The following is a 25,818-nucleotide window of genomic DNA, read 5'->3' as shown; positions in this document are numbered from 1 at the left end:
GTGTGTGTGTGTGTGTGTGTCTGTGTGTTCATAACAACATTTGGCACCACAGTGGGCTCACAGCTAAGATGTAGTAGTGTCAAGCTGTGTGAAGAAGAACAGTGCAAAGACTAATTGGAGCAGTTCAACGTGTATTACCAGCTCCCCCATCAGCACAGAGCCAGGATAGACACACACACACAACATTTATTTTATCAAGACAAACCTGAACCCTGGTAATTTGTACTTTGGCTGTGAATGCACAAATACAAATATGATGGAATTGTGTACTAAATGATTTTGATGTGTGCAGAGACACAAGTTCATGTTTCACAAGAGGCCAGTCGTTGTGGAAACATTGGAAAATACAGAGCACAGCATTAGCCAATTCTGTGAACTTTGCCCCTGCGCACTGAGTAAATAAATCTGCCTGCCACAGATTTCTGCTTCAGTTCTGTGTCACAAACAAAAAAAGAAAACTCACATCCAGGGATCATGGAACCAAATTCAACTTCGACTTGGATGTTCTTACTAGCAGGTAATCCCACGTTTCTATGTGTTTGTGAGAATATCACCAAAGTACGACTATTTGTCTTCTTGTGGTTAAAACAAAAAAAATATGTGTGTGTGTGGTCCAGGTATTACTCATGTTATGGGGACCTACATTTGCTTACACAGTCACATTAAGGGGACAAAATGCAAGTCCCCATAATGTGGATCATTCAATTTTAAGGTGAAGACATGTTTTACGGTTACGCTAAAGGTTGGGCAAGTAGTAACTATGGTCCAGGTCAGAATAAGTCTCCAGGAAATCATTGTAAGTGGATGTTACGTCTTCTGAAGTCACGGAGAAACGTCTGTGTCTGTGTTTGCAGCCGTGTCTGTGTTTGCAGCCGTGTCTGTTTCTGAACCTTCAGACGACACCTTCAAGAACTGCACCTTCCAAACTCAGCTCTTTGAGCGTCTATCGGCTGATCTGAAGGTAAACTATAAATGTTGCAGTCGTTTAACAGTCTTTAAAATCAGCATAGGATATACTTGCTTTATTGTCAACACTAAAACAAGTGTGCTGTCTGTTACTGACCAACAGGAGGCAGCAGAGAGCGGTGAGAACCTGCCGTCTACATGGAGTTCTCAGCAGTCAGCCAGACTCCTGGTGTCCACGAGGTATCTGACGGATTTACTGCACAAACACCAGCTGAAAGGTCAGAGGTGTGTGTGTGTGTGTGTTGTGTTGTGTGTGTGTGTGTGTGTGTGTGTGTGTGTGTGTGTGTGTGTGTGTGTGAGAGAGAGTGTGTGTGTGTGAGGACATGTTGTGAGGTCAACACAAGAATGCTCTCCTCACAGAAACTCAAATAAAGATGTGCTGCAACTTCTACAGTTGATTTACATGTTAATTGCCGCAGTGGATTTTTGTGGACGTCTGAAATCAAAGAGGGTCATTGCTTTCCACCTGTTCTGCTGTTTGGAAAAACTGGGTTTAAAGGTTTAGGGACCTTCTTTGATTGCACTACAGAATATAGGATCCATTAAAATGTATTAACTTTAAACATACGTGGTGTGCACATCTGGGGCCTGTGCAGAATTACCAACACGGCCTGAAAGAGCAGAAAGAACTCACAGAACACAGGTGAAAGGAAAAATGTTTGACAAATTGTCTCGAATGCTGCTCATTCCATTTTTAGAGAATTTATTAAACTGCCCTCAGGAAGGCGCTATAGAGCTGCTTTAGAGCCTAAATACAATAACTTCATAACCATTAATCCCACTTGAACCAGGCCTGTTATTCTTGTCTGTACTTTAATATTGTATTTGTTATTTACTGTGATGTTTTTTTTTTAACCAACCCGTGAAGCTGAATTTCCACGTGTTCAAAAATAAAGTTAAATATGAACATGTTGCCTGCGCCAGTGTTTCCAGATTTCATCAAAATGACACCTAACAAGTGAAATGTGTAATAACAACATGAAGTATGTTCACTGATGTGTAGACTGTCAACTTGCTGAGCCAAAGGAATGTCCTGCAGCCCGGGTCCCTGAGAACGGAGGATTGGTTTGTGTCACTGTCAACCACACGCGCTACTGCAAACCTTTGTGCAACTACGTGAGTCACGCATGCAATATTACATATCTACTGAATTCATACAAGTATCTATACAACACACGTAATGTGTATGATAGTTCTGCACAAGCAGGGAAAAGGATGAGTGATATAACCTGACTCTTCTATCACAGGGTTATGATTTTGGTTTCCTGAGGAGAAGTCGTTTGTTTGAGGAATGCAGTAATCAGACAAGATTCAAATGGGGCACTCAGTACATCGGGGGAAACAGACTGGCTGTGTGCAATGGTGAGACTGTAACAGTTGCTTTTAATCACTATTTGCCGATTTCTGAAGTCAAAGCAGTAATTGTTTTACGCATCTAATCTACAAAGATCCAGCCTCCCTTCAAATGTTCTCATGATAGGTTATATTTTATTCCTGGTTAAGTCTTAAACTGTTTGATGTTGAGTTGTGAGGGTGAACTTGACGTACTTTCCCTCCTTCTCTAGTGGCGTTGACTCAAATCTCTGGAGCACAGTCGGCGTATTTTCCAAAAGATCGGGACTGCCTGACAACCAAGAGCCAACTGCAGGTCAGCTTCATCCAAAGTGCTGTCGCTGAGCTGCAGAGCAAAGGAATAGAGGGAGATCCGCACGAGGCCTGTCTTGTCTGTGGATAACCATGATGTGGAAAACAAATAAAGAAATAATATTGTGTGAGTGTCGGGGTGTTAAAGTTCCATTGAACTGAAATAAAGATTTGGAAGTAGTTAGAAATCTGTGTGAAAGTTAAATTGAGGTTTCAAGTTGTCGACATTGTAGGTCCGCTGCGTAATGTATTTTACAAACAAACAAAAGAACAGGGATGAAAACACAAGCTCGTATGTGGACTTAATTGAATTTAAGTGATAGAAAAACAGAAAGAAGCATCAGAGCAGCAGCCAGTCAGGTTTTAACAGACAGACGTGGTCACTTGATTAAACTCGATTTATCTGCATAAATAAACTGCATCTCTGCATCTACATTTTTATAAATGTAGAAGAAGTGTGTGACTGCTGCCTCCTCTGCTCTGGGTCTGACTTCATTTCACTAACAGCCACCATTATGTGAGCGACTATTAGTAAAATGATCCTGATGGCAAGATGTGGATGAGTGCGGCAGTTAAAATGAGGTTAACCACTCCGCCCTGTCTGCTCTCTCAGCTTTTTCCAACACATCCAGACATCGCTCGCTGAGGTCAAGGTTAAAAAGTCACAACGAGAACGCAGGTTCTCATTAGGCGGCCATTGACATTCCACTCATTGCATTAGGAATCACTCCAATCAGAGAGAAAGTGACCCGCAGGACGACCCTCTCGTTTAGACGAATCATCAATTACTGAAATATCTCAGCAGACTGAGGGATTAATGGTGATACACTGTGATGTCACACGTCTCCCATTAGGTGGCAGCAGATAATCTTCTCTTCTCATGTTTCTTTTTGCTAAAGGACTCACAACATTTCACCAAAATAAGAGTATCATCACTTTTATTCACTCTTTGCCTTTACTTTCTACTTTATTATTTTCTTGTAGGTTGCCTGTGGAGTATTTATCTGATCAATGTTTCCTTTAATTTTTACTGTCAACACATTCTTTTCTATCCTTGTCCAACAAACATGTTTTCTTTCCTCATCAATGCTATTAACTGTAAAATAATATAATAATAATGTATAATTAGGAATCTTAGGTTTTGTACATATCATACACAAGAATAACACACGTGTGTTTCTGTGTCCACAAGATTCTGGCACTAGATTTAGTTTTTGCCACTTCAACAGTGAACATTTGAATCACGACTAATATTCGATTGCGTTTTATTAATTGAAAAAATGTAATTCTGAGTCATTGTTTCAATTGAAATTGACAATATTAAAGGAAATGTATATTTGCTTATCTATGTTTAAACACTGCTGTTTCAGAGCCTCTACTATTGTATTGTTAGTGTTTGTACAGCAGAGGGCAGTATATAGTTACTATTTGAATTCCCTTCATATTCAACTACTTATGACACAGACACACAAACATTATCTTTGCGTGTATGTTTGTGTTTATTTTACTATTGTACAAAAAAATGTAATGCAAAATATGATATTTCACATTTCAACTGTTTCTAATTCAAGATAGTAACATTATTGTCAATGTATTTTGGGGTTGAAAGTAAACAAGAAGAAGATAAATGATTTTACTGAAATGTTGTTTTAGTTTATCTGGTAACAGCAAACATAACTTTAAAGATTAACATGTCAGAATGAAGCTCACTGTTAAAACTCCTAAAAACTTAAATTGAAAAGCAAACAATCCTCACAAAGACTAAACGTATACTTTTAATCCAGCGGGTTTAGTTAAGAATGTCGCTGTTTGCTCCTTCCTGTCCTCTTTCTTGTATTTGTTCGTTCTTTTAACCAAAGACACAATGAGTGAACGGGTGTTAACCTTCCTGCTTCATCGCTCTAACGCTGCTCAGCTCTCTGGCTGCTCTCCAGCTTCTGCAAATAATGAAAAGAGAAACGGAGTGAGAGACGACAAAGAAACACTTCAGACTGAGGTTTGGACATGAATGAGTTTTGAACTTTCGTTACCCATGGAAAAATTACAAAAAAGAAAAATAACTTAGTGCTCCACCTGAGCTGCTTTTGTCTGACTAATCCTGGATAGAAATGACTGTGTCCTGTCTGAACTGAACTTGAAGTGAAGACATTTGCATCACACAGACACTTACGGTCTGAAGGGACTGGATTTCTGAGCCGAGCGTCTCTCGCAGAAGCTCCAGTTCTCCTTTTTTATGCATCTCCAGCTCCTGCCTCAGTCTGGTGAACAAATGAAACCAGCTTCAATTACTGAAAAGGTGGACGGAGAAAACGTATCAAATAAATTCAGCTACTTCACTCTAAACAAAACTAAAGGAAGCTAAAGCGTATTGTTAGTATTCCTGCTCATAATGACACAGACTGCCCCTGCATGCAAAAGACATGACAAGATCCAACTCGCACATAATCAGTAGTTGATATATATTTTAATAGATTTCCCCCTAAAGTCTGGTTTGATATAGTTCGATGTAATTAAATGTGTATTCAGAGGGATGTGTTATACGAATACATGCAACAGAAATTCAGTAGGTTTTACAAAAACAACTTCATGCTAGGAAATAGTCTGGGTAACTAAAATATGTGAGGATTTAACGGAAGATGACGTGAATGTTCTGACAGTTGAGTTAATATCCAGAGTAGAAGCCAAAATTCACATATTGTCCGTGTTGGTGATTATTTATTGAAGCAACAGAAGTTTGTTTTGTTATTATATCTTCTGGTCAATGGCTGCAGGGTTGTGATTTTCACATTTACACTTGTTGGGCAGGTCGTACAAGACAAAGATGAGAGTTGGGGTTCTGATATTTTCTAAATGTCACATCTTTCTTTAAATTTGTATTTAAATAAAGGTCACAAATCGGACTTTGACTCATGGATCTTTTTGAATATGTCGCAGTACACGTCCATACTAGACCATCACCACTGGCTGGAACCAAATTCCTTGTGCCTGCAAACCGGTGCAAACTCACCTGGAACAAATAAACCTGATTCTGATTGTAATTAACATGCAGCAGTGACTCTGTAACCATCTCTCCTCAAGGAAACAAAATGATAATGCATTTTCAATAGACTGGATTATATATTTAATTTGTGTTTAAATATCTCTTCAATATATCAGACAATGCTATAAAAAGCAAGACAGGAAAATACGAGACTGCTGTTCCTCAGTCTGCTCCTATGGCAGCAGAGTAAACATTTCACACTATAATTTCATAAACATGAGTTTCCCTCTGGAAAAACCATCGGTCTTGGGTCCATGCTACTTGATGCCTTGTCTGGGATTTAACCGTTATGGCAGGTGTGTGTGTGTGTGTGTGTGTGTGTGTGTGTGTGTGTGTGTGTGTGTGTGTGAGGGACCTATACTGAGCCACATATGAATCTAAGACACGCCACCTCTTTCTTTTATTGAAAGTTAATGAAAGAGTAAAGCACCCAAACTTAAAGTGTATTTTCAGAGTCTGGAAACAGACAGCAGTGTTTTAAACTTTACATCTCACTGTGGAACTTCCTGATGAGTTTTTTAAGGTGAGTTTAGTCACAGAACAAAGACGCTTGTAGCAGTTCAGATGCTCATCTGTTATTTTGAATATTGTTGGTCTCCTGTCGGGTTATGATGAGCAGTGAAAAGGTTATTTCTAACAAAATACAACACGTCAGTAAAAACTACAATGAACAATGCAACACGAACCGAAACTTAACTTGGGCTATTCCCAGAGAGAAGCAGCTTCTGATCTGGGGCCACACCAAACGTTTTTTGAATAATTCTGCTCACTGACAGACAAGCAAACAAACACTGATGAAGACATAACCTCCTTGGTGGAGGTGACGGAACAAAAACTTGTCAATTCCTCAAAATAAAATAAAAACGACTTATGTACTTAAAATAAAAAATGGAGATGAAAAACTACAAAAAAAATTTAAACTAATGAAACATAAATTATAGCAAACTGGTCTCTGTAGGTTTTATTAGATTTTTCCACTGCTCTGGCATCTTTCAATGAGCCTCCACTAAATATGTAGCAGTGATAAATCAATGAAAAGAATCCTACACATCAAAAAGATACAACTCCTAAAATCATCAATCAATCCCGGGCACATGGACTGAATATGTGAAGGTATCTCTCTATTGTGTGGAAGTGAATGATCCGTGGCAGTGACCGCCCCCCCCCCCTGTTCTGCACACTGAACACTTTTTAAATGACTGAAGCACTCATTCAAATTGACGTGCATTCAATTTCCAGCGATCAATAAGCGGGGAGTTAAAATATGTGTTTTAAAGAGACACTGCAGAGGCTGCAGACGGGATTGATGGTTTCAGTTCAGAATGGATGATCATAAGAATGAGTGAGAGAGTGAGGGGGTGCAGAGCGGCTCTCTCATTCCAAAGCCACATCCTCAGCACTTCCTGAGACTAATAAGCCCGGAGTAATGAAAGACCTGGTATGTTTAATGAGGCTGACGGATGAACAGGACATGCTACCCACATGCATGATTTAAGGCACGACAGGGAGACAGAGGAGGGACTCAGAGAAAGGCAGAGCACAAAGAGGGGGGGGTGAAGGAAAGAGAATAATAAATGAATAAATATGAGGAAAAGCATGCAGCTGAAAGTCCGAGCAATGATTGACTATTGTGTTTCTCCACACAACAGCAGATATGAAGAGAACGTTTTTAATTAAATACTGGGAAATAAGATTCTAAACCAGTAAGAATAAATAAATACATATTTTTGATTTAAAAACTGATTTCATTGCGTTATCGCGGAGATAGGTCTGGCGGTTTGTTAATCACTTCACAGCCATAGTATTGTGGAGAAGACATTATCCAAAGTGGTGGCATCAGCAATAACAATGACCCTTCCTTCCTGGAACACTATTGATCTCCAGTCTTCAATTAAATAAAGGAAGTCTCTTTGTGGGGAAACAATGTGGGTCAGCGTTCACCTACCAGACGCGTTCCGATAGAACTGAGCCTCAATTAATATCCAACATTAGTTAATATTCTGCTGGGATGAGCGGACATGTGTCTCAAATGTCTTTACAAGTGCTGTTGTTCACCATCTGTGCTCCAATCTGAGGAGATGAGGAATAAATGGGCATTCGTACATACAGGTTTTATCAAGTTAAATAAATAAAAAAGAGATTTGTACTTAAACACACATTTATTCTCCCACTCACTGTCAAAAGGTGCCATTTAAAAAATGTGTAAATTTGCTGCTGATGACAAACTGGTAAGATGCTGAATCACAGCGTCTGACTTAGTGACAGACCGGATGATTGACGCATCTCATAACCTTTTCGGAAGAAAAGATGCTGCAAGCTGCAGTTTGTTTTTTACAGATACTGAAAAAATCTTAATAAACGAGAAGACAAACATTACTTATGCAGATGATTCAGTACAGGGCACAGGGGGGTCGCTGACAGCTTGATGAGAATGAATATGATGTGAATGATATTAAAGTGCGGCTCTGGCTGCAATTTTCTGTCTGAACCCATCCGAGCCAGACAGAAAGCTGAAAGACATTCTGGTTTTTATGAGTCCAAACCCGACCTGAGCACAATGATTTCCCCAGATTACAGGCAAAACTCAAATAGAAAATCAAGCCAATGTGATTGAACCCGACCAAACAAGGGCAACATTCACCATGTCAGGAATATTTATTGGAAGAATAGTGTTCATCCCACTAACAGAGCATCAAAGACTTAGAGAACAGGTGACAAGAAGCACTGACATCTGAAAACTCCGACTGGGTAAAAACAACATCATTAGGTGCTAGCAAAAAACAAGTGACGTACGTCAGTATTTACATGTAAAGGGGGAAGTGAGATCCAATCACAATTGGTCACCAGAGACACATTAACACTGGATTTTACAGAATAGACCAACTGAGCACTTACTCGTCAGCAATCACTGACATGATGATTCAAAACAACCACAGCACAAAGTGTAAAACAGCATCTTGGAAAGATACTAACAAACCTCCCCTCACAAAGCTTAGCTCAATGTAACTGAGCCGATATGATCCTTGGAGCCTAAAAGGCCCTGATCAATTCCAAAATTGATGGATGAGTGTACATGTGTTTCTGTTTATTCTACATCAACCGCCTGTTCCCATGCGCAGTTGGCTTATAGAGTCCATGCAGACTCTATAAACCTTCTGCTGCATGTGGATGTCCACCTTGTCGATACAGAAATAACCTACATGGACAGATGATAAAATATGTACCATCCAAACCCTCCCTCAGACGATGAAGACAAATATTCAAAAGAAGACAAATCTTTAAAGAGAACATACAAGGAATGAAAAAGAAGGGATTCTTCATCAGAATGGCCTAACATCATCACAACCTCAGAAGAAAAACATAATGAGGCAGCTCTACCTGATAAGGCTCTATATTTAAAACCAGTTTAGATAATAATAGATTTCCAAAATAAATAATAATAATTTAGATTTTTTTTCCCCAGTTCAAACGTGATGTATGATTCCACTAAAACCGAACTGTATTTATTTGTTGCGAAGTCGCTGGATAAGCAACTCTCCGCCCCTCGTCCATTCCCCCTGCATCTATCACATTAGCCTCTTTTTTTACACTTGTTGACTGAATGAAATACACTGCACATCAAAGCCTTAATTAAGCCAAATGGTCTTAATGCTCTGTTATTTACACTTCAAGAATTGGACTCCAGCCACAACGACACGGAGGGAGAAACACAGACGGGAGCAGGAATTAACTGGTCTATTCAGCACTTCTCACAGAATGAATCACTTCCACCCTCTGTGAATAACACCTTTTATCTAACAAGCATGCAGGATGGTGGTTTGTATTGTGTTGTTAACGCTGGGTGTCTTTCCTGTGATGAGAGGACAGTCGTGCTTTCACACACCGGGCCTGACAGCCTTCACAACACACACAGAGCACTCAACTAATTCAGCATCACAGCGGCTCAGCAAAGGACTATTTAAAATATCAGGAAGCCCAAAGGAAACATCTGCGAAACAACGTGTTTTATGAGCTGCTTAACAGCTTATTGCTGTGTTTACCTTTTTTTTTTCCACTTCTCTCCTCTGAGTTTTATTTGCCTTTGTTTTTCCTGCAGCATTTACTGCTTTTATGTCTCATACGGATCATAAAAGACACTGCAGGTGAACCAGTTACTGTGTCTGTGTCCTCAGCCTCCAGACATCTGATGGCACTCACCTCAGACAGGTGCTGTCGGTGAGAGGTTTCTGACTGACAATCAGGCTCTCTGCTCTCAGACAATCTGTCGTTGCTACAGCCAAACTCAGCTGCTGATCCAGGTCTGTAGTGAAGAAGAATAAATAACACAGTGACTTTGCTCAAACAAGACAGACACAAACTGTCGGAGCACTGTTAAGACATTTGCTGAGGCGTCTGAGACAAAGTTTAGATTTTTCTCTCTCCATAGACTGAAAATAAAGTGGTTGGCTTTGTGTTCTACACCGTAGTCGGCAAAGTAATGAACAAAGGTTTGCCGACTTTGTACAAAGCTGCTGGTTTACTCTTCGATGACGACAAATCTGCTGCCTCACCCGTTAGCTTTCCACCAGGGAGCAGAGGAGGTAACAGATGAGTGGAGCAACGTCAAGTGTGGTGGCGTGTGTCGTGTCAAATTAGTAAAAAATGTCAGCTCTTAAACACAACTAAACACATATTTGTCCTGGGTAGCTACATATTAAATGTGTGTGTACTAAAAGTCCCTTAACACACACACACACACACACAGAATCTTTTCACATCCCTGATCTCCCTTCCAACCTTACCACTGAGCCAGAAGCCAACATACTTTATGATCAACATCTGGGCTCAAGATTCACCGGCCTTGGCAGCACGTTTGAATTTTCAAATTCTAGCTGGCTTGGCAGCAGATACATTTATAGATGACTGTCCCCCCCCCGAGCTCTGATTTCCATAGACATCAAAGACAGGGCATCAATAACAAGATGGAAGTGGAAGTGATGGTTTTTCATAGGCTGTGAGAAAGTATTTGAAATAACAAAAGATGCTTGTGAAGTGTGTTGTCACTTTGCGGTATAAAAAGAACATTTAACAGTCACATGCTCTTTCAGAACCGCTTTATCTGACGCACAATAAACTGTTCACCTTTCCGGTTCATATCCAGGCCCTGTAGTTCAAGCTGCAGCGCTCGCATCTCCTCCTGCAAAGCGATCAGGTGACTGTTCCCACTGCTCATCAGCTGCATCTCTGATTGTAGATAGAGAAAAGACAGATTTATATCAAATTCGCGCTGCTAAGAAAACTCATCTTCTGCAAAGGTGCAATGTGAGCATGTTTGAAATTCACTTTAACTGTACACGAAATCAGATAGCCGTGTTCCCTTGAGCCCAGATACAAAGAGTAACACGGAGACGCTCTTTGTCACTGCCGATGGGAGCTATAGCCATCGTCGTGTGGAACTAATGAAAAGAGTTACAACGATATCAAAGTGTAGTTTGCTTGGCCGTAAAATACAATATACTGGCACTGAAGTTTCCCTACATGAAATCACTACATATTTGTTGGTTGAATTTCATGATTAAAAGCAAATTAAGTCTTAAAGTTCAAACTGTGTGTATGAAACTCAAACTTTCCTTCTCTTTCTGCACACATTCATACACAGAAATCCATCTAATAAAGTTTAGAATGATGCATTTAACAGAATCCTGCTGCACTGACATGTGAGAGCATGTATACTGGCAAAGAAACATCAACCACGAATCTTACACTCGGCTCAATAAACTATTTTACTTCCTGCCAGACTTATGTTATATATTTGTTTTAGCCTCCATTAAGACCATATGGTCAGTTTTTCACTCATGGAGGAATTTTGAGGTTTCTCAATTTTTTTGTTTGTTTGTTTTTCCAAAATGATAAACTATTTTCTTTCCAAAACTTTTCACTCTCTTTTAGTCTGATCCGTACAACATAAACTTTCAATTCTATTCAGTGATGAGTTCTGATATCAGTTTTACCTTCACTCTCCACCATTATCTATAATTTCAGATCAGATTCTTCCTGAAATCCTATTGACTAATTCTCCACTGTATCGGTGTCAATGATCATGATCATGATTATAATTCATCTACGCACAACCCTTTATTCAGCTACTTGTACTCCATAATATACCGAGACTCAAATTATAATTTTGAAATGCGCAGGCAGGGCCACATCTGAATTATACAACATGTGTCTCCAGTGACAGCAGTACAATAAACTGTGTTTTATGACCTTTGTATAATGATTCCACGTCCCCCTCCAGGTCCAGGATCTCAGTGTGTGTTTGGCTCTTGAACACTGTTTCTCTGTTCCCTGGAAGACTGAAGTCACTGTTGAACCTTGAGATCTCTTGAAGGAAGCTTTCCTCTTCTTCTTTGGACTCCTTCTTTATTTTGGCCTGGTATGAAAAGAAGGATAAGGGAAAATACTCCCAACAATAACACAAACAAAGATGTTTGCTGATGCTACAGCGACTTCTACTACTGCTACTATTAGTGATATATATATATGTATTGTAAATGTAAATCACTGAGTTTCTTTCCCACCCCACAGTGCTCACTGTAAGTCAGGCAAACTTAAGGTTTATGGGAGCATATAATTTGTAAGTGCATCCCTCAAGAATAAAACAGCATGCTCTCTAATAGGGCTCTGTTCCAACAGTAGCATGCATCTGGGTTTAGGTTCTTTTAACGAGGATGACACCTCTCAAAAATGTGATAATGTGTTAGATTCTGTTAACAAACAATTAATAAAAAAAAATGTCCACATTACCTGGTTTCAGGTTTATCTATCACTTTAAATATAACGTATTTAGATTGTGTACTGTTAGAATTAAAAGATGCCATCTCATACTCTATGAAAGTCTGATTAATCAAACTTATTTGACTAATCCACTCAGCATTAATTGGTACTAGCAAGTTTACATTCTTGTTCACATTGTTTGCATTTTATGGACATAATATAGTAGATCAGATTAATACATTAAAATAAACAAGCAGTCTAATACAGTAAATATGGCACCTATAGGAGAAGCTATAAAAATAATCACCAGGTATCTATATTACACATAACCACCAGTATATGAGATGTAAATATCAATTCAGGCTTCAACTGACTAGACGTTCCATAAGATGACTCTTCTGGCAAAGCAGCTCCTCGATTTGCTTCGATATCTGGTCTTCACATTTCTTCATCAGCTCGTGCTGCAGCCGCATCACCGACAACTGCTGATCCTGGAGCATAAATGCATGAGAGGGAAATTAAGAGGTGCAGTCTGACAGTCAGATGTACAGGGAGACGGAGACAGATTACCTATACTTTACATATGAGATATGTGTTCCTGATCAGAGAGGAGGAGAAACGAGAAGAATATTCTAGGATGGGCAGCCAGCACGATGATTATGTACTGTATAATGTACACGGTAGGCATGGTAGTGACCCTTTCTGAGAATGTGTAGGTGAACAAAAATAACCTGTTTCTTTGAATACTTGCAAAAACATACTCTTTTGCAGTGTGACTATATACATCATTCCCTTTCAAACTTTTTGTGTTTAGTTCCAATTCTCTTGGTCTCCTCGTCCTGTGTGATTACACGGTGCATCCTGAAGAAAGGAAAATTGCTAAATTATATAGGAAGGTAAATTCAATTCAGCGTTGCCTCAGGCATGACTTTCAGCGGTTTTCAGTCTATGACACGAGCTGTCAAGGAGGCGGTGAGTTTATTGTTTCTTATACAGTAGCCAAGGAGCCCTGTGCGTTGTCACCGAGTGCAATCAGGTTCCAATTTTTCTAAACACTCCAATTATCTTCAGACAGTTCTTATAAACTGTAAGACATTACATCATGAGAGCTGTAAACACTGCATGCTGAAAAAGACCCTGCATATCTGAATGATGTCGACAGTTTGTATATTCGAAGGTCCACATGCCGAGAGGCAGATAATACTCAGACAGACGTGGTGTTGTGTTCAGCAACATTTCTTATCAGACCTACTCCTTCGCTCTTTTGATTGGATGTCCACTTTTACAAGTACAGGAACAAGTTAATATTTCTGAGAGGTCAACAAGCCGGTCTTTGACATCAAACCTCACACGTGCTAAAAGGTTTCACTAATGCTATCCGGTGGAAATTAGCCATTGATTTTAGACTGGCAGTTTGCTGTCGATCCTGTTTCACAGTTGATGAAACGAATGGTAGAGATTAAGTGTTTTAAATCATAAAGCAGATCAGCTCATCAATATGCCAATATGCACTTCTTTACCTCATGAATCAATCCCACTAATACAATATGCCACCTCAAGGTAAAGAGATGACCCTTTTTATATTTGACATAGTAAATGTTACACATGTATAGTGTATATTTAAAGAAAACAATAAATATGTATCAGATTTATAAAAGAAACAGTAAAATATGTTTCCAACGGAATGTAGTTATCATTCAAACATTAGCAATAAATAAAGGAGACAAATGTAGACTCACCTTTTCATCAAGTTCCTTGTTGGTCTTTTCAAACTTTTCAGACGTGCCCTTAATTGTCTCACTGCATCTGATGATGGCAACTTTCACTGAAATAATGAATAAACCCATTAGTTACACACAGGGTTGACTTTAAGGTTCAACTCCTTACATACAAGGCTCTTTTATCATGTTTATCACTTTCTTTTGTTTTTATGCATTCTTATTTCATTTTATTTTAATTTCAACATGTTCTTATTGTATGTAAAGCACTCTGAGCTGCATTTCTTGCATTAAAGGTTCCATACAGGTAAAGTTAATCTTATTATTATTATTAGCTAATGAAGCTGCAGAAGAAAGACTGTAAAACATTGACAACCTGTCACAAATCAGTGTGTATAGTGAGTTAGGTTAATAAAAAGCAGAAGAAAATTTAATTGTAAACTGAAATTGCTTAAAAATAGTTATTTTAGTTATTTGTTTTGCTAACCCTGCTAGCCTCACTTAGCTAGCAGCTAGTGCTACACGAGGAAAGAGGACTTACCTTCTTTAAACCTCTGTGTCTGCTCAGTCAGCTGTTGTTCAGTCACAAGTATCTGATGGAACAATGTATCCAGACTCATCTTGAATCCACAGCTGGTTGAATAACTAACCTAAAATCCAATGAATATATAAACTACTGTGTTTGATCTTAGCTGGAGGCTAGTTAGCCACCTGAACTTCAGCTACGCAGGAAACCAGCTACGCTTTTGACGTAGCTTTTTTTTTTAAAGAATGGCTATGCTCAATGCTAGCATCTTTTAGGTTTGTTTAAGGCTGTCATTAGTTAGCTGTTATTAGCTTCAACTATGTTCCTATGGTTAGCATCAATGCTAGCATATTTTAGGTTTGTTTAAGGCTGTCTTTAGTTAGCTACCGTTAGCCTCAATCCTGTATCTATGTTTAGCACCATTGCTAGCACGGATTCGGTTAGTAAGGCTCCCAATTAGTTAGGGTCAGCCTCAATTATGTCCTGATGGTTTGGGGCATTTGCTAGCACCTGTCATTATGTGATGCTAACTTAAGTTACCTAGTATTAGCTTAAATAATGTCAGCGTTAGCCTCAGGTATGTGCTTATAGTTAGCATAGTGTCCAGCACTGATTAGTCTCACTTTAGCTAAGTTAGCACCATTGCTAGCACGGGTCAGGCTCTCTTTAATTACCCTGCATTAACATCAATCATGTCTTTGTAGTTGACATCATGGCTGGGAGGTATTTAGTTATTCTATGACAGTGGTGTTAGCCTTAATTCCACTGGATGCCCAATGTAAGTTATTACAAATGTGTAATTTTTCAATAAGCATTTGCCTCTTTGAGTCACCGTCTTGTTAATAATTCACAGCACCGTTAGAGTACACTTTGATTAATCGGCCCGGACTCATGGTGTTGAACTTTTATCAAGTGCTGCATCGGCACAACTCGGCCGTCTCACTTCTCCACTGAGCCCACATCTGTCACACGATCCCTGCCTTTGACCAATTCTCTCTGTTCACCAGTGGGACAGGATGAGAAAGAAACGCCCCTGATCCGGTGCCATGAAGCACATTACGGCGTGGGACGCTAAATGACCCGAGGAGTACATCATTCTGACATTCATTTTCAAAATTAATATCACATATTGATTGTGGCTTTTCATAAATCACCAGACTGAGCCGTCCCCTGACTGGCATGGTTCCCTTCGGAGACTTGAGAACAGCAACGTCATCAAGCTGTGAGCAGACAATTAGCCCAGATAGAAGCCTGTCGTTCATCGGTGCCCAGTTTCTGTCTCTTCTCCAGCTATGTTCTCCAGGCACGGATATATTTCTTTTTAGCGAAACTAAAAGTCATTCTGAAAAGTGACTGCACCTTTCCGGATGCTTCCCTTTCAATGAGGGGTTATTTACTGTAGTTCAAATGAGCCATCTCTCTGTAAGTGTGCATGTGTGTTGGGGTTGATTTACTGTGCCGGACGCCTGCATCCTTGATTGATTCCGTCCAGTCTTTAATGCAGAGAGAGGTTCATTGACATTATCTGGTTCCACATATTTAGCCAAGTGGATTAGCCTTCGAATGGACCATGTAGACAATCAATGAGCTATTCGAAGAGTTACAAGCTGCACGATGCTTCATCCCTATTCTTACAAGCATGTTCTGTTGGTTTGATTTCTTGCCATATTACTACATATTGATCAAACAAAGGTGTTTAGAATGTGATGCTCATATTTCCACTTGTGAAATGTGTCTATTATATGGTTCCACATCATTATTCCTAACAGTGACCTTTACCCCTAAACCTCCAACAGATGGCGACACACGCACAGGGAGGCAGCTTTACCTCAGTGATCTTTACCCTGCTTTGGTTGGCAAGTATCACATCAGCATATCGTGCAGAGACTTTGTTTTATATATCACAACCCCTGGTGTGTGTCAGCATCTCATACCTAACAGCTTAAAGTCCCCTCGCTGTTGACAGCTACTGTTGCATAACTACTTTCTCCTCTCTCTTGACTATTATAGCAAACAGGGAGGAGCCACACACAGGGTTGACACATCCTGAGCACGGTGTGAGGCTGAAACACGTCCATTCATTTTGTCACTCAAGTGGCACTCACTTTAGAATTTGCATTGTAAGCCCCTCTACGGGTTTAGCCTGCTATATTAATCATGTCATAAAAATGCACTGGGGTCCTGCTCTTTGCCCTCAGCCTGTCAGCGCAGTTCCACTGAAATGTTAAAACCAGCTCACACTCGTGCAGACTCGATGACTTCAAAACGTTTTACATGCGACCACACATGGCCTCAGAGGTTATGTAGCACTGCCTGTGTTTATCTTAATGAACTGGATAAGTGATTATGTTATTTTATCTACTTTAGGTACAACGTGAGCTGGAAAAGTTAACATAATTAAAAAAGATCATAATAACCCAAACAAAGATTTGTACTTAGTTTGCAACCTTCCAAAATAACCCCCCTGCTTGTGTTCACCCATTGTGACTTAATTGGACTTTTGCGCTAATTGTGCTCTCATTGCAACATTACACTTGGCGTGAGTTCACTGTGATATATGTTTGCTAATTCATGATAAGATGACTGCACTTCAGTGCGAAGGGGGGGAAGCTGGCACTCTCCTCCTGCTGAATGCGCCAGACAGCAGTGGGGCTCCAGTTGGCTGAGTGCGCTCAGACGCACAGACGCAAGCATCCATCCCACTGGCTGGAGTTGGAGGACACTCGCCCGCTTCGCCTCCACCGCTGCGCTGATCCCTTGTTTTCTGTCTCCCGGCGGCGAGAAGACGGGGAGGAAAGCAATAAAGAAGCTGTTTCCACCTTTAAACATCTAGACTATACTGAGAGTGAGAGAAACTGCAGAACCGGGACCGGACACTTTTCTGGAAGCGGATTATCTCTCGCAGGAGGCGAAGCTGGATGTGTTGTGCACAGCGGAGCGCACGCTGCTACGTCTTTCAATGGATTTCCAAACGGTGGAAGTACCCTGGGAATTAAACTACTGTTAAGTTGCTTTTAGTTCGCACATTTTGTTCTTTGCAAGGGTTTGTGTTTCACATGGAGACGAAGACGATGATCCTCGCAGGGTTGTATGTCCTCCTGCCTCTTTTGGGTAAGTTTTACCTCAGCAATTACCACCGACTTCTGTTGGTTTGACACGAATTGATCCCGTAGATGCATATGAATGTTTCTTTAGTGCTTTTTGTGAGCTGGAGCTGATCATATCTGTGAGTCCTGCAGAGGCAGCGGCTGCTCACTGTTGGTAACGTGTTGAGGCTCCTAGAGTCCAAACTGCTCCAAAATGAAAAAAAAGTCTGCATGATGGAACTCAGTCAGTACAAATCAGATTTTAATTAGTGTTTACCTGCTGTGTATCCTCTGTTTAGATCTGTGACAATGCATGGTAGATGTGTTTTTCATGTCTTTACAGAAAAAGCTAATTTATGTCACATTTCCCCTGAAAGCAGCTTGCAAAGTGCGCAAGAAAGCAACATCATTACAGCATCATCATTATAATTATTAATAATGGGATTGATTCCTCCTGTGTGTGCAGATGTGTTGTCTTACGCCGAGGAGAACCTGCGCCGGCTGGACTGTGTGAGAGCCAGCGAGCATTGTCTGAAGGAGCAGGGGTGCAGCTCCAAGTACCGCACGATGAGACAGTGCGTGGCCGGCGGTAAACAGAGCAACTTCAGCATGGTGGCCGGCCTGGAGGCCAAGGACGAGTGCCGGAGCGTCATAGACGCGCTCAAGCGGAGCCCCCTGTACAATTGCCGGTGTAAAAGGGGCATGAAGAAGGAGAAGAACTGTCTGCGCATTTACTGGGGGATCTATCAGACATTACAAGGTTGGTGTTTAGTGCTTGTTGTGGGACTTATAGTTGTCAGCCCTTCAGCAGACTCTTAGTTTTAATTGCGTAATGTCCTCACAAGTGCACATGTTTTTTATATTTATCAGCATATCAGCTTTTGTTTCTGGGTAATGCTCGACAAAATCGCCGTTTTGCTTCTGCGTACTACAGCTGTAGTTCATGTAAAATGTACATCCCCTGAATACATTTTCTAATCTAAAGGGTGAGATGATGAGTTGCGCCTGCTCCTCCCACTGCTGTATGGAGGGGTCAGCATCAGTCCACCCTCCTCTCCCCTCCAGCTCTGTGGCCCTCCCCTACCCTTCCTATACCTCAAACACAAAAACACAAAAAAAAACTAGCACACACAGCTCTGTATCTATTACCAGTCCAATGCCATCAAGCACAATCACTCAACTCTCCTTCAAATTTGGCCCCTGACTGGGTTCACCCAGCAAATGGCCCTGCAGAGCCTGGGCCCACATTTTGACCTCTTAAATCACGTCCCTTGAAGGTAATGGAGCGTGAAGCTCCTCAGCGCTGGCACTGCCATCTTAAAGTGTTGATCATGGCGGGAGGGGGGGGAGGCCTTTTAGTCCCTAAACTGCATCCAGTCCGTTGCCAGCGAGGCGACTCCCAGTTGCGCAACGCAGCTGACCAACCTGCCTAATCAAGCGTGTGGCTGTGTGCCAGCGTGGATATCGACTGGCCCAAATAACCCATGTCACATGCAGGCCAATGTGAGGGGTGAAAAATGATAAACAAACAGGACAGGGTTAATCTGTCTGTCTTTGAGGAGAGGGTCTATCTATCTATCTGTCTGTCTATCTATCTATCTATTTCTATGTACAGTATCTGTCTGTATGCCTGTCTGTCTTACAGATATCTATTGATAACGATTGTCTATCTTTCTCACAGGCAATGATTTCCTGGAGGATTCTCCGTACGAGCCTGTGAACAGTCGTCTCTCTGACATTTTCCGCCTGGCTCCCATCATAGGTAAGGATAAAAACAAAATCCTCTTCTGTGGAGGCTTTCACTCCATTTCTTTCTATTTGTGTTTCTCATTGTTTCATTGGCTGCCTGTCTCACTTGAGAGGCGGTTAAAGCTCCAAGCTGTGCATGCTCTCACCGAAGGTTATCCCTGTGTCAAGTATTTATCTTCCCTCATCCTCTCCGCTACCTGTCTTTCTCTCCCCTCGTACTCGCCCCAGAAATACCGCATGCTGGCTGGACCCGACCTTGCATGGGGAGCTATAGTTCTAAGTCTCATCGAGCAGATGATGAAGAAGCAGCGGCTCTCTGTTGTTTCTGGTGTTTTTGGGCTGTTGTTCCGGACAGCTTCCTCCTGTGGCTGCTTGAATCCACTTGTTGAAAAGAGTGAGTGAGTGAGTGAGCAGCTCTGTGAGTAATGTGGGAGAGCATGACAGTCATTCTTCTGTTCAGAGCTGTGCTTGAGGTGGGAGATGCTGGGTCGTGCCTCTAGATGGCGATGTTATTCCCTTCTTCACAGCCACGCAGGTACTCTGTGGTCCTGTGGTTGAGACTGTTGTGGGTATTTGAGCGCCTGCCCTGTGAATGTGTCGCTGCTTAGATTGTCGCTGTTACACTGCAGGTGATGAGAGTCGTGTCAAATCAAACAGACACATTCTGCCTCCACATCCTCAAAGAACAAGGCTGATATTTTGACCCTTTTTGATAGAGAGGCGCCTTTTCCTTCTGTTACCTCCGTCATGTTCTGTCTCACAACAGGCTGATTTGCCCTAAACCAATGCTTCTCCCACAATGTGTGTGGTAAGATACACAAATAAACCAAATCTTGAACTGGGTATCGACTTAACGACCAATTTGATTCTAAAGAAACAGTTTGAGATGCCAGCTTCTTTGGTAAAGCCTATTTACCCCTCCTGCTCCTCTTATTTGAAAGATTAAAAAAAATAGCACATTACATTTTACAGTTTTCATGTCTGCTCCTTAATTTTCAACTTGTCTCAGGAAGGACACTCTCAGGCCCATAAGTGTGGGGACTGACAGATTTATAGTGTCATTCTTACAGCCACTCCTCATTCGATGTCCAAACGCATACTTATGTTGATTGATGGCCTGATGTACATACAATACATCTCTTTGTAAGCACCAGCGATAAGTAGTCAGTAAAGTACAGTTACAGAGAGTGAGGTGTCAACTTTTGATTCTTCAGATTTTTACTTAATCTGTAGATTATGTTTTGCGTGCTTATATCTCAGAGCTCAGAGTAAAGTCTTCAAATTGTTCTGGTTTAAACCAGCTGTCCAAAACCCAGAAATTGTTTTTTTCATTAAAGTAAGAAATAGGAAATATGCACATTTAAGAAGTTGGAATCAGATATCAGTTGTCTAAAAGATTCAAATGACTAATCAAGTTTTTACATGGTTCATTTTATATTGATAAATTCAGTGATTCACAACCTTTTTGCGTTTTGACATCCTTAAAATGTGACTCACTTTCAAAAGAATCTTCAGAAGATTTGAGATGAGTTATATTTCCTTTTCAGACTTAGTTTAAAGATTTTAGGTAAGAGAGGAGGACGTTTGCAAATGGGGAAGACAAGTAGTCATTGAAAGGGATAATTCAGTAAAAGAACAGTAAAATACATATGTTGATTGTTTGATTGCACTTTCCAAATGTTTCGTTAGCTCAGAGAATGTTCTTGTTGTTTCCCTTAGCAAAGGTTATTTTATTAACGGTGACAGGAAGCGGAAAAGAAGCCCAGGCGCCCAATGGCAGGCAGATACCCTTAGTCTGCATCCTGTGAGTCAGACTCCTGCAGCAAGTCCACATACTGCTGAATTTTGATTGACAACTTTGCATCTCTCTTACATCAGATCAGCTTGGGTGTGGAGGATGATACAGCAGGAGCAGGGTATGGAGGAGATGTTCGAGGGTTAATCAGTGAATAGCGCGGTGAAGCAGCAACAGAAAGCATGAGATCCCTCTGCCTCCTCTGATGTGTTTTTGATTATTAATACAATTTTGAATTAGCAATTTATACAAAAAAGGCACAAAACATACATCATTTTAAAAGGGGGCCAATATGTAAAGTACTCTCTGGGGATTCTGCTTTTCAAACTATGGTAATTTAGGTCTCGTTTAACACAGAACTTTATAGTAGGAGTGATAATGGAGTTCAATGCAGTTTCATTGTTGTTCTCATTGTCGTCTGTATATATACATATTGTTACATAACTCTTATATAACCTACAGATTTATTTTTAAACTTTGATGAAAGATAAAATATGAGAAAACAAGACTTAGCTCAAATTTGTTGATGACAGTTTAATCCTTGCGGGATAGTCTGAGGTTCTTTTTAGATCACGTCTGCAGCGTCTGGTCAAGCCCCCTTTTTATTTCAGGAGGCTCTGTGAACATCTGTGATGCTTGTTTAAGTGAGGCTGTACGACACAGTGATCCAGGCTATAGGAACAATACCCACACTCTGCGATCCTGTAATTCCATAGTCGACCCCGTGTCTCTGACCGAAGCCACTAATCTCTAGTGACACTCATACATACAGTCCACAGATGCACAGACGCTCACACGCACACACACACTGCAGTGTCCTGGACACCTGTTCCCAATGACAGGCCCATATGTGTCAGTCTGATTTTATTATAGGGACATCCAGGGTGTTTTCCTGTATGTTAAAATGTGAAGTGGACCTATGTATTATCAATACATACAGAAAATCATTAAATGATACTTAAAGGTTCTGTAACATTAAAAAAATACCTTGTTAATAATGCAGTCAGCTTCCTGTTGTCATACGTACGTAGGCTTGAGCAAATGATTCATATACCATTGAGAGTAATCCCCAAAGTTTTACTGTATCTCCCACATGGTCACATTTACCACCACAGCATTTCTTATTCCTCTCCATGTCATCTTCATTATGAGTCACTCTAAATCTCTGGAAATGCACAATACACATGTCTTAAGGAATGTTACTACATTTTTATTAAGAAAAATTAAATATAACTTTTTGGCTAATATGTGCACACAACATGCAGCAGCTCCACTGGTTTAATTTAGCTAATTATTTTCAGATCTTTGCCCGGGGCAGAGTGCTTTTACCTCTGGGGCAGAGTCCAGTGAGTCACCGTGAGCATCTCGCTCCTCTGCACTAAAAAATGAGCAACTACTGTTGCAGCAGAGCAGCAGTCTGCAGTGGTTAACTCCTTACTGGTGCCTTTAGAGACAAAAACAAATAAAAGTACTCCTTACTGTAACAACAATTTGTTATTTGAATATTTGAATATGAAAATATTGAGAAATAGTTGCATTACAACACGCACAAAGAGTTTGAGATTTTTTTATAGACTTAAAAAGCAATAGAACCAGACTGAGTGGCATCCGGCATCGATACCATGTTTTTTAAACTCTGGTAATTTCAGCCAGATACAACAGCAATTGTCTTTTGCCAGAATTTGCTGATTCGCAGGATCCAGCTATCGGGAAGGAAAAGTGGTATTGGAACATCTCTAGTTTTTATTAGTTATTTGATGCTATAAAAATCGAGTGGACGTTGTGATTAACGTCTGAGACTGACTTGCAATTGAGCAAATGAATCGGTACAACCTCGATACTGCAGAGAGGTGTTGTCTATGGTTGATGTGCTGATTAAGTCGATGACACATAGGAGCCTCTTCTACTCTCCATGTACACTCCTCACCCACACAACCAGGAGAAACTTGCTCCTTCGGTCGTAGCTGTCATGTTTTCACAGCTGAGCATCGTTAATGGTTTAAAAACAGACTCTATTTTCCTCTTTTTAAAGTTGTGATTAGTTCTTGCGATGAAGTGATGACAGCTTCAAATGTGGAACCTGTGAACGTGAACTACTCACAGGAAACAACTACTTTCAGCTGCGGTGGCAGTGATAAAGACTCTCCATGTGTGAGGATACGTAGAAGCATGTACACCTGTGTTTTCTGTTCTTAATTCCTTTTCCATCTCTAATTGAAGCTGTTGATTACTTCCCCTAATTCTTAGCCAAACAAATGACTCCTCTTTGTGCTTGTGCTGCATTTTTTCACATTCACTGCATTTACATTGGTACATTTGGATTCAACCCTCCTGTGAACTTGGAGAGATGTGAGCTTTGTAAGATGTTATCTTTGTGAATCAGAAAGCAGAAAAAAACTATCATTTTGTATCGCACCACATGATTTCATATAAGCTCAGAGGAAGGAGCGAGTGGAGTTTAGATGAAATGGCCGCCTTTCTGCCCATGTTTATGAGTCAGTGATCCATGCAGGAGGGAGCAATACAGAAACGGGGAGCATTATTCTGAGATTCAAGCCGACTTAGAATTACTGCCACACCATTTGTCCCCGGCCGCTGGAAAATCAAAGCTGTGGAAATGGATGAATGCACATCCTGGGTTGTTTCATATTCTATTCTCTCTTCAAGGTACCTTTTGCCTCCTATCAAAACATTTCCCTCCAATCCTTTTTCTAGTCCTCTTCCCTCTTGTCCTTGTCCTTCTGCATCGTCTTGTTATTTTGATACTTTTGATGCTCTCCTGATCATCTCGGCCTCTCATTTGTTATTCCTCTGGCGTGCACAAAGCAAAACTCAGTTATTCTTGACATTTCTACATCTGAGGAATGGGTGACATGAAGGTTTTTTTGGCATATGGCCACAAAGATTACGGTGCATGATTGTCCTGTTTGCAGATAAGACAGTGTGAGCCAACTATCATTTAGCACAAGTGTGATTAGATGGGAGAGAAATGTAAGGAGGGACAAAAGTGACACGGACCATAATCGACAGGCTGGGCCGCAGCCAGAAATGTCTCAATGTAAATACAGCAGCTGTGGTGAAATGATGGGGTGGTAGTGGGTGAAAATGGATGAGAACATCACAGTTTCCAGGAAGGTGCGACCTTTAAATAAATACGTATTAAGTTTATACACTGGCCTGCGGTCTGACCTTTTAAAGTAGTAAACAGTCGTGATAATGTAGTGTTGAGGTTGGCAGCACTTATCTTAAACTACACTTTCAAACTTTATGGTAAACAGCATATGGAATTTTAAAATGTTTCCAAACCCGTTATGCTTTGTTTTTCTTTGTTCTTGCAAGTGAAGGGCATAAGGAAGTGAAAGTTAAATTCCACTAAATTGAGACAGAGTTTATGCAGGGTGTTGCCGCTATTTATTTCCAGCCTGAGCCAGTTTAAACTTAATAAATGTTTATTTTTAAGAAACCGTGTCCTCTGGCTTGTAATGAGTTTTTCTCCTCATAGTGTATCGATGTCTGTTTGGCTGAAACTCTCTCCTTAATCTCTGTCCTCCTCCCAGTTGGCTGGTATCTGTATATCACCCACTCACCACTCATAAGCCCCAACACGCCAAAGCTCAATATTGTGTCTTCTCCATGTGTCAAGCCTTCAGACACATCTCGTCCTCTCTCCCAACCTTGAAGCACAGTTGCTGCAGTGAGTGCATGTAAACGTGTGTGTTGTGAGTGTGAAAACATCTGTAAGTGCCTGGCCTGGCTGTCAAAGCCAAAAGCAGTGTTTCAAATCTCCCTGTGCTGACATGCAGGGCTGAGAGGTTGTCAGCACCTCTCAACCACTGGCTGCAGACGAAGTCATTCTCATTACGAGCTGCCACTGTTTAGAGATAAGAGTGTCTGCCGCTATCGCTTTCCCTTCTTGTGTTTGTGCGTTTGCGTGCAACTGTGTGTGTGTGTGTGAGAGATAGAGTCAGTGAGGGACTGCAGAGGAGTTACAGAGGTAGAACCATCATTTATCCGAGCTGTATCTTATGGAGAGAGCGAGAGAGTTGCCTGGCTGTTTTCTTAACTTTATTTTTCTGACTTTATTCATCCAGAGTCGGTTGACTGAGCACACTCGCTCCCTCTCCTCTGTGCCTCACACTTATTCACTCAAATGTATTTGTTGCTGGGAGTTGCTCTGGATATAAACCATCCCACGCTGTTTGCCACCAAGCAGATTTAGTGTTTACCTTATAGATGGAGTTTTTGAATGAGTGGGTGTTTCTCAGTGACTCAGTGACTCAGGGACGACGTGCCTCCACTTCCTTACACTAAACAAAAATGAAGCCAAAATATCTCTGATACAGTTTTTTAAACCTTTAACAGAGTGATGCATCAGAAACAAATTCCTTCTAACGACGAACCACACTATTTTCCTGTTTTCTTGCCATATTTACCATGTGTTCATTGGTTCTCTCTTAACACTGGTAGAAATGCATCGATTCCATTGTGATATTGGTCGATTCTGACTCATAACCTTGCTAAATAAAGTTATTAAAGAA

The 25,818-nt window shown here is 40.8% G+C and overlaps 3 protein-coding genes across 3 annotated transcripts in view; 2 read left to right on the top strand and 1 right to left on the bottom strand.

Moving 5' to 3' along the window:
- Nucleotides 1-404: 404 nt before the first annotated feature.
- On the top strand, nt 405-2,798 carry si:ch1073-126c3.2 (uncharacterized protein LOC555816 homolog). The gene is made up of 6 exons (XM_035172668.2): nt 405-517; nt 855-961; nt 1,070-1,184; nt 1,970-2,082; nt 2,214-2,328; nt 2,532-2,798. Exons 1-6 carry the CDS (start codon nt 475-477, stop codon nt 2,699-2,701), a joined length of 663 nt encoding a protein of 220 aa, XP_035028559.2. The 5' UTR covers nt 405-474; the 3' UTR covers nt 2,702-2,798.
- A 753-nt stretch (nt 2,799-3,551) lies between these two features.
- ccdc172 (coiled-coil domain containing 172) lies at nt 3,552-15,230 on the bottom strand. The gene is made up of 8 exons (XM_035172667.1): nt 14,666-15,230; nt 14,146-14,231; nt 12,781-12,897; nt 11,897-12,062; nt 10,772-10,873; nt 9,848-9,950; nt 4,781-4,868; nt 3,552-4,547 (listed from the first exon to the last, which is right to left on the bottom strand). Exons 1-8 carry the CDS (start codon nt 14,742-14,744, stop codon nt 4,512-4,514), a joined length of 777 nt encoding a protein of 258 aa, XP_035028558.1. The 5' UTR covers nt 14,745-15,230; the 3' UTR covers nt 3,552-4,511.
- Nucleotides 15,231-16,702: 1,472 nt separating this feature from the next.
- Nucleotides 16,703-25,818, top strand: part of gfra1a (gdnf family receptor alpha 1a) — a 76,987-nt gene continuing 67,871 nt past the window's right edge. Inside the window, exons 1-3 of the mRNA XM_035172666.2 lie at nt 16,703-17,761; nt 18,203-18,496; nt 19,418-19,498. Coding sequence (XP_035028557.2) covers nt 17,707-17,761; nt 18,203-18,496; nt 19,418-19,498 — 430 coding nt within the window. The 5' untranslated portion in view covers nt 16,703-17,706. The remainder of the gene's footprint in view (nt 17,762-18,202; nt 18,497-19,417; nt 19,499-25,818) is intronic.

The sequence above is a fragment of the Hippoglossus stenolepis genome, chromosome 12 (assembly GCF_022539355.2).
Source record: "Hippoglossus stenolepis isolate QCI-W04-F060 chromosome 12, HSTE1.2, whole genome shotgun sequence".
Classification (NCBI taxonomy): Eukaryota; Metazoa; Chordata; class Actinopteri; order Pleuronectiformes; family Pleuronectidae; genus Hippoglossus; species Hippoglossus stenolepis.
The sequence above is the reverse complement of the archived record's forward strand: the minus strand, read 5'-3'. Positions and strand labels throughout refer to the sequence as shown.

Bases quoted from the DNA above. Each gene is read 5' to 3' on its own strand.
- si:ch1073-126c3.2 (XM_035172668.2), top strand. From the start codon at position 475: ATGGAACCAAATTCAACTTCGACTTGGATGTTCTTACTAGCAG. The intron at 1,185-1,969 runs GTCAGAGGTGTG...ACTGATGTGTAG, and splicing joins GCACAAACACCAGCTGAAAG to ACTGTCAACTTGCTGAGCCA. The intron at 2,083-2,213 runs GTGAGTCACGCA...CTTCTATCACAG, and splicing joins GCAAACCTTTGTGCAACTAC to GGTTATGATTTTGGTTTCCT.
- ccdc172 (XM_035172667.1), bottom strand. From the start codon at position 14,744: ATGAGTCTGGATACATTGTTCCATCAGATACTTGTGACTGAACAACAG. The intron at 12,063-12,780 runs GTCAGTTGAAGC...TTTTCATACCAG, and splicing joins GTCATCTTATGGAACGTCTA to GCCAAAATAAAGAAGGAGTC. The intron at 4,869-9,847 runs GTGAGTGCCATC...TTTGTTCACCAG, and splicing joins ACCGACAGCACCTGTCTGAG to ACTGAGGCAGGAGCTGGAGA.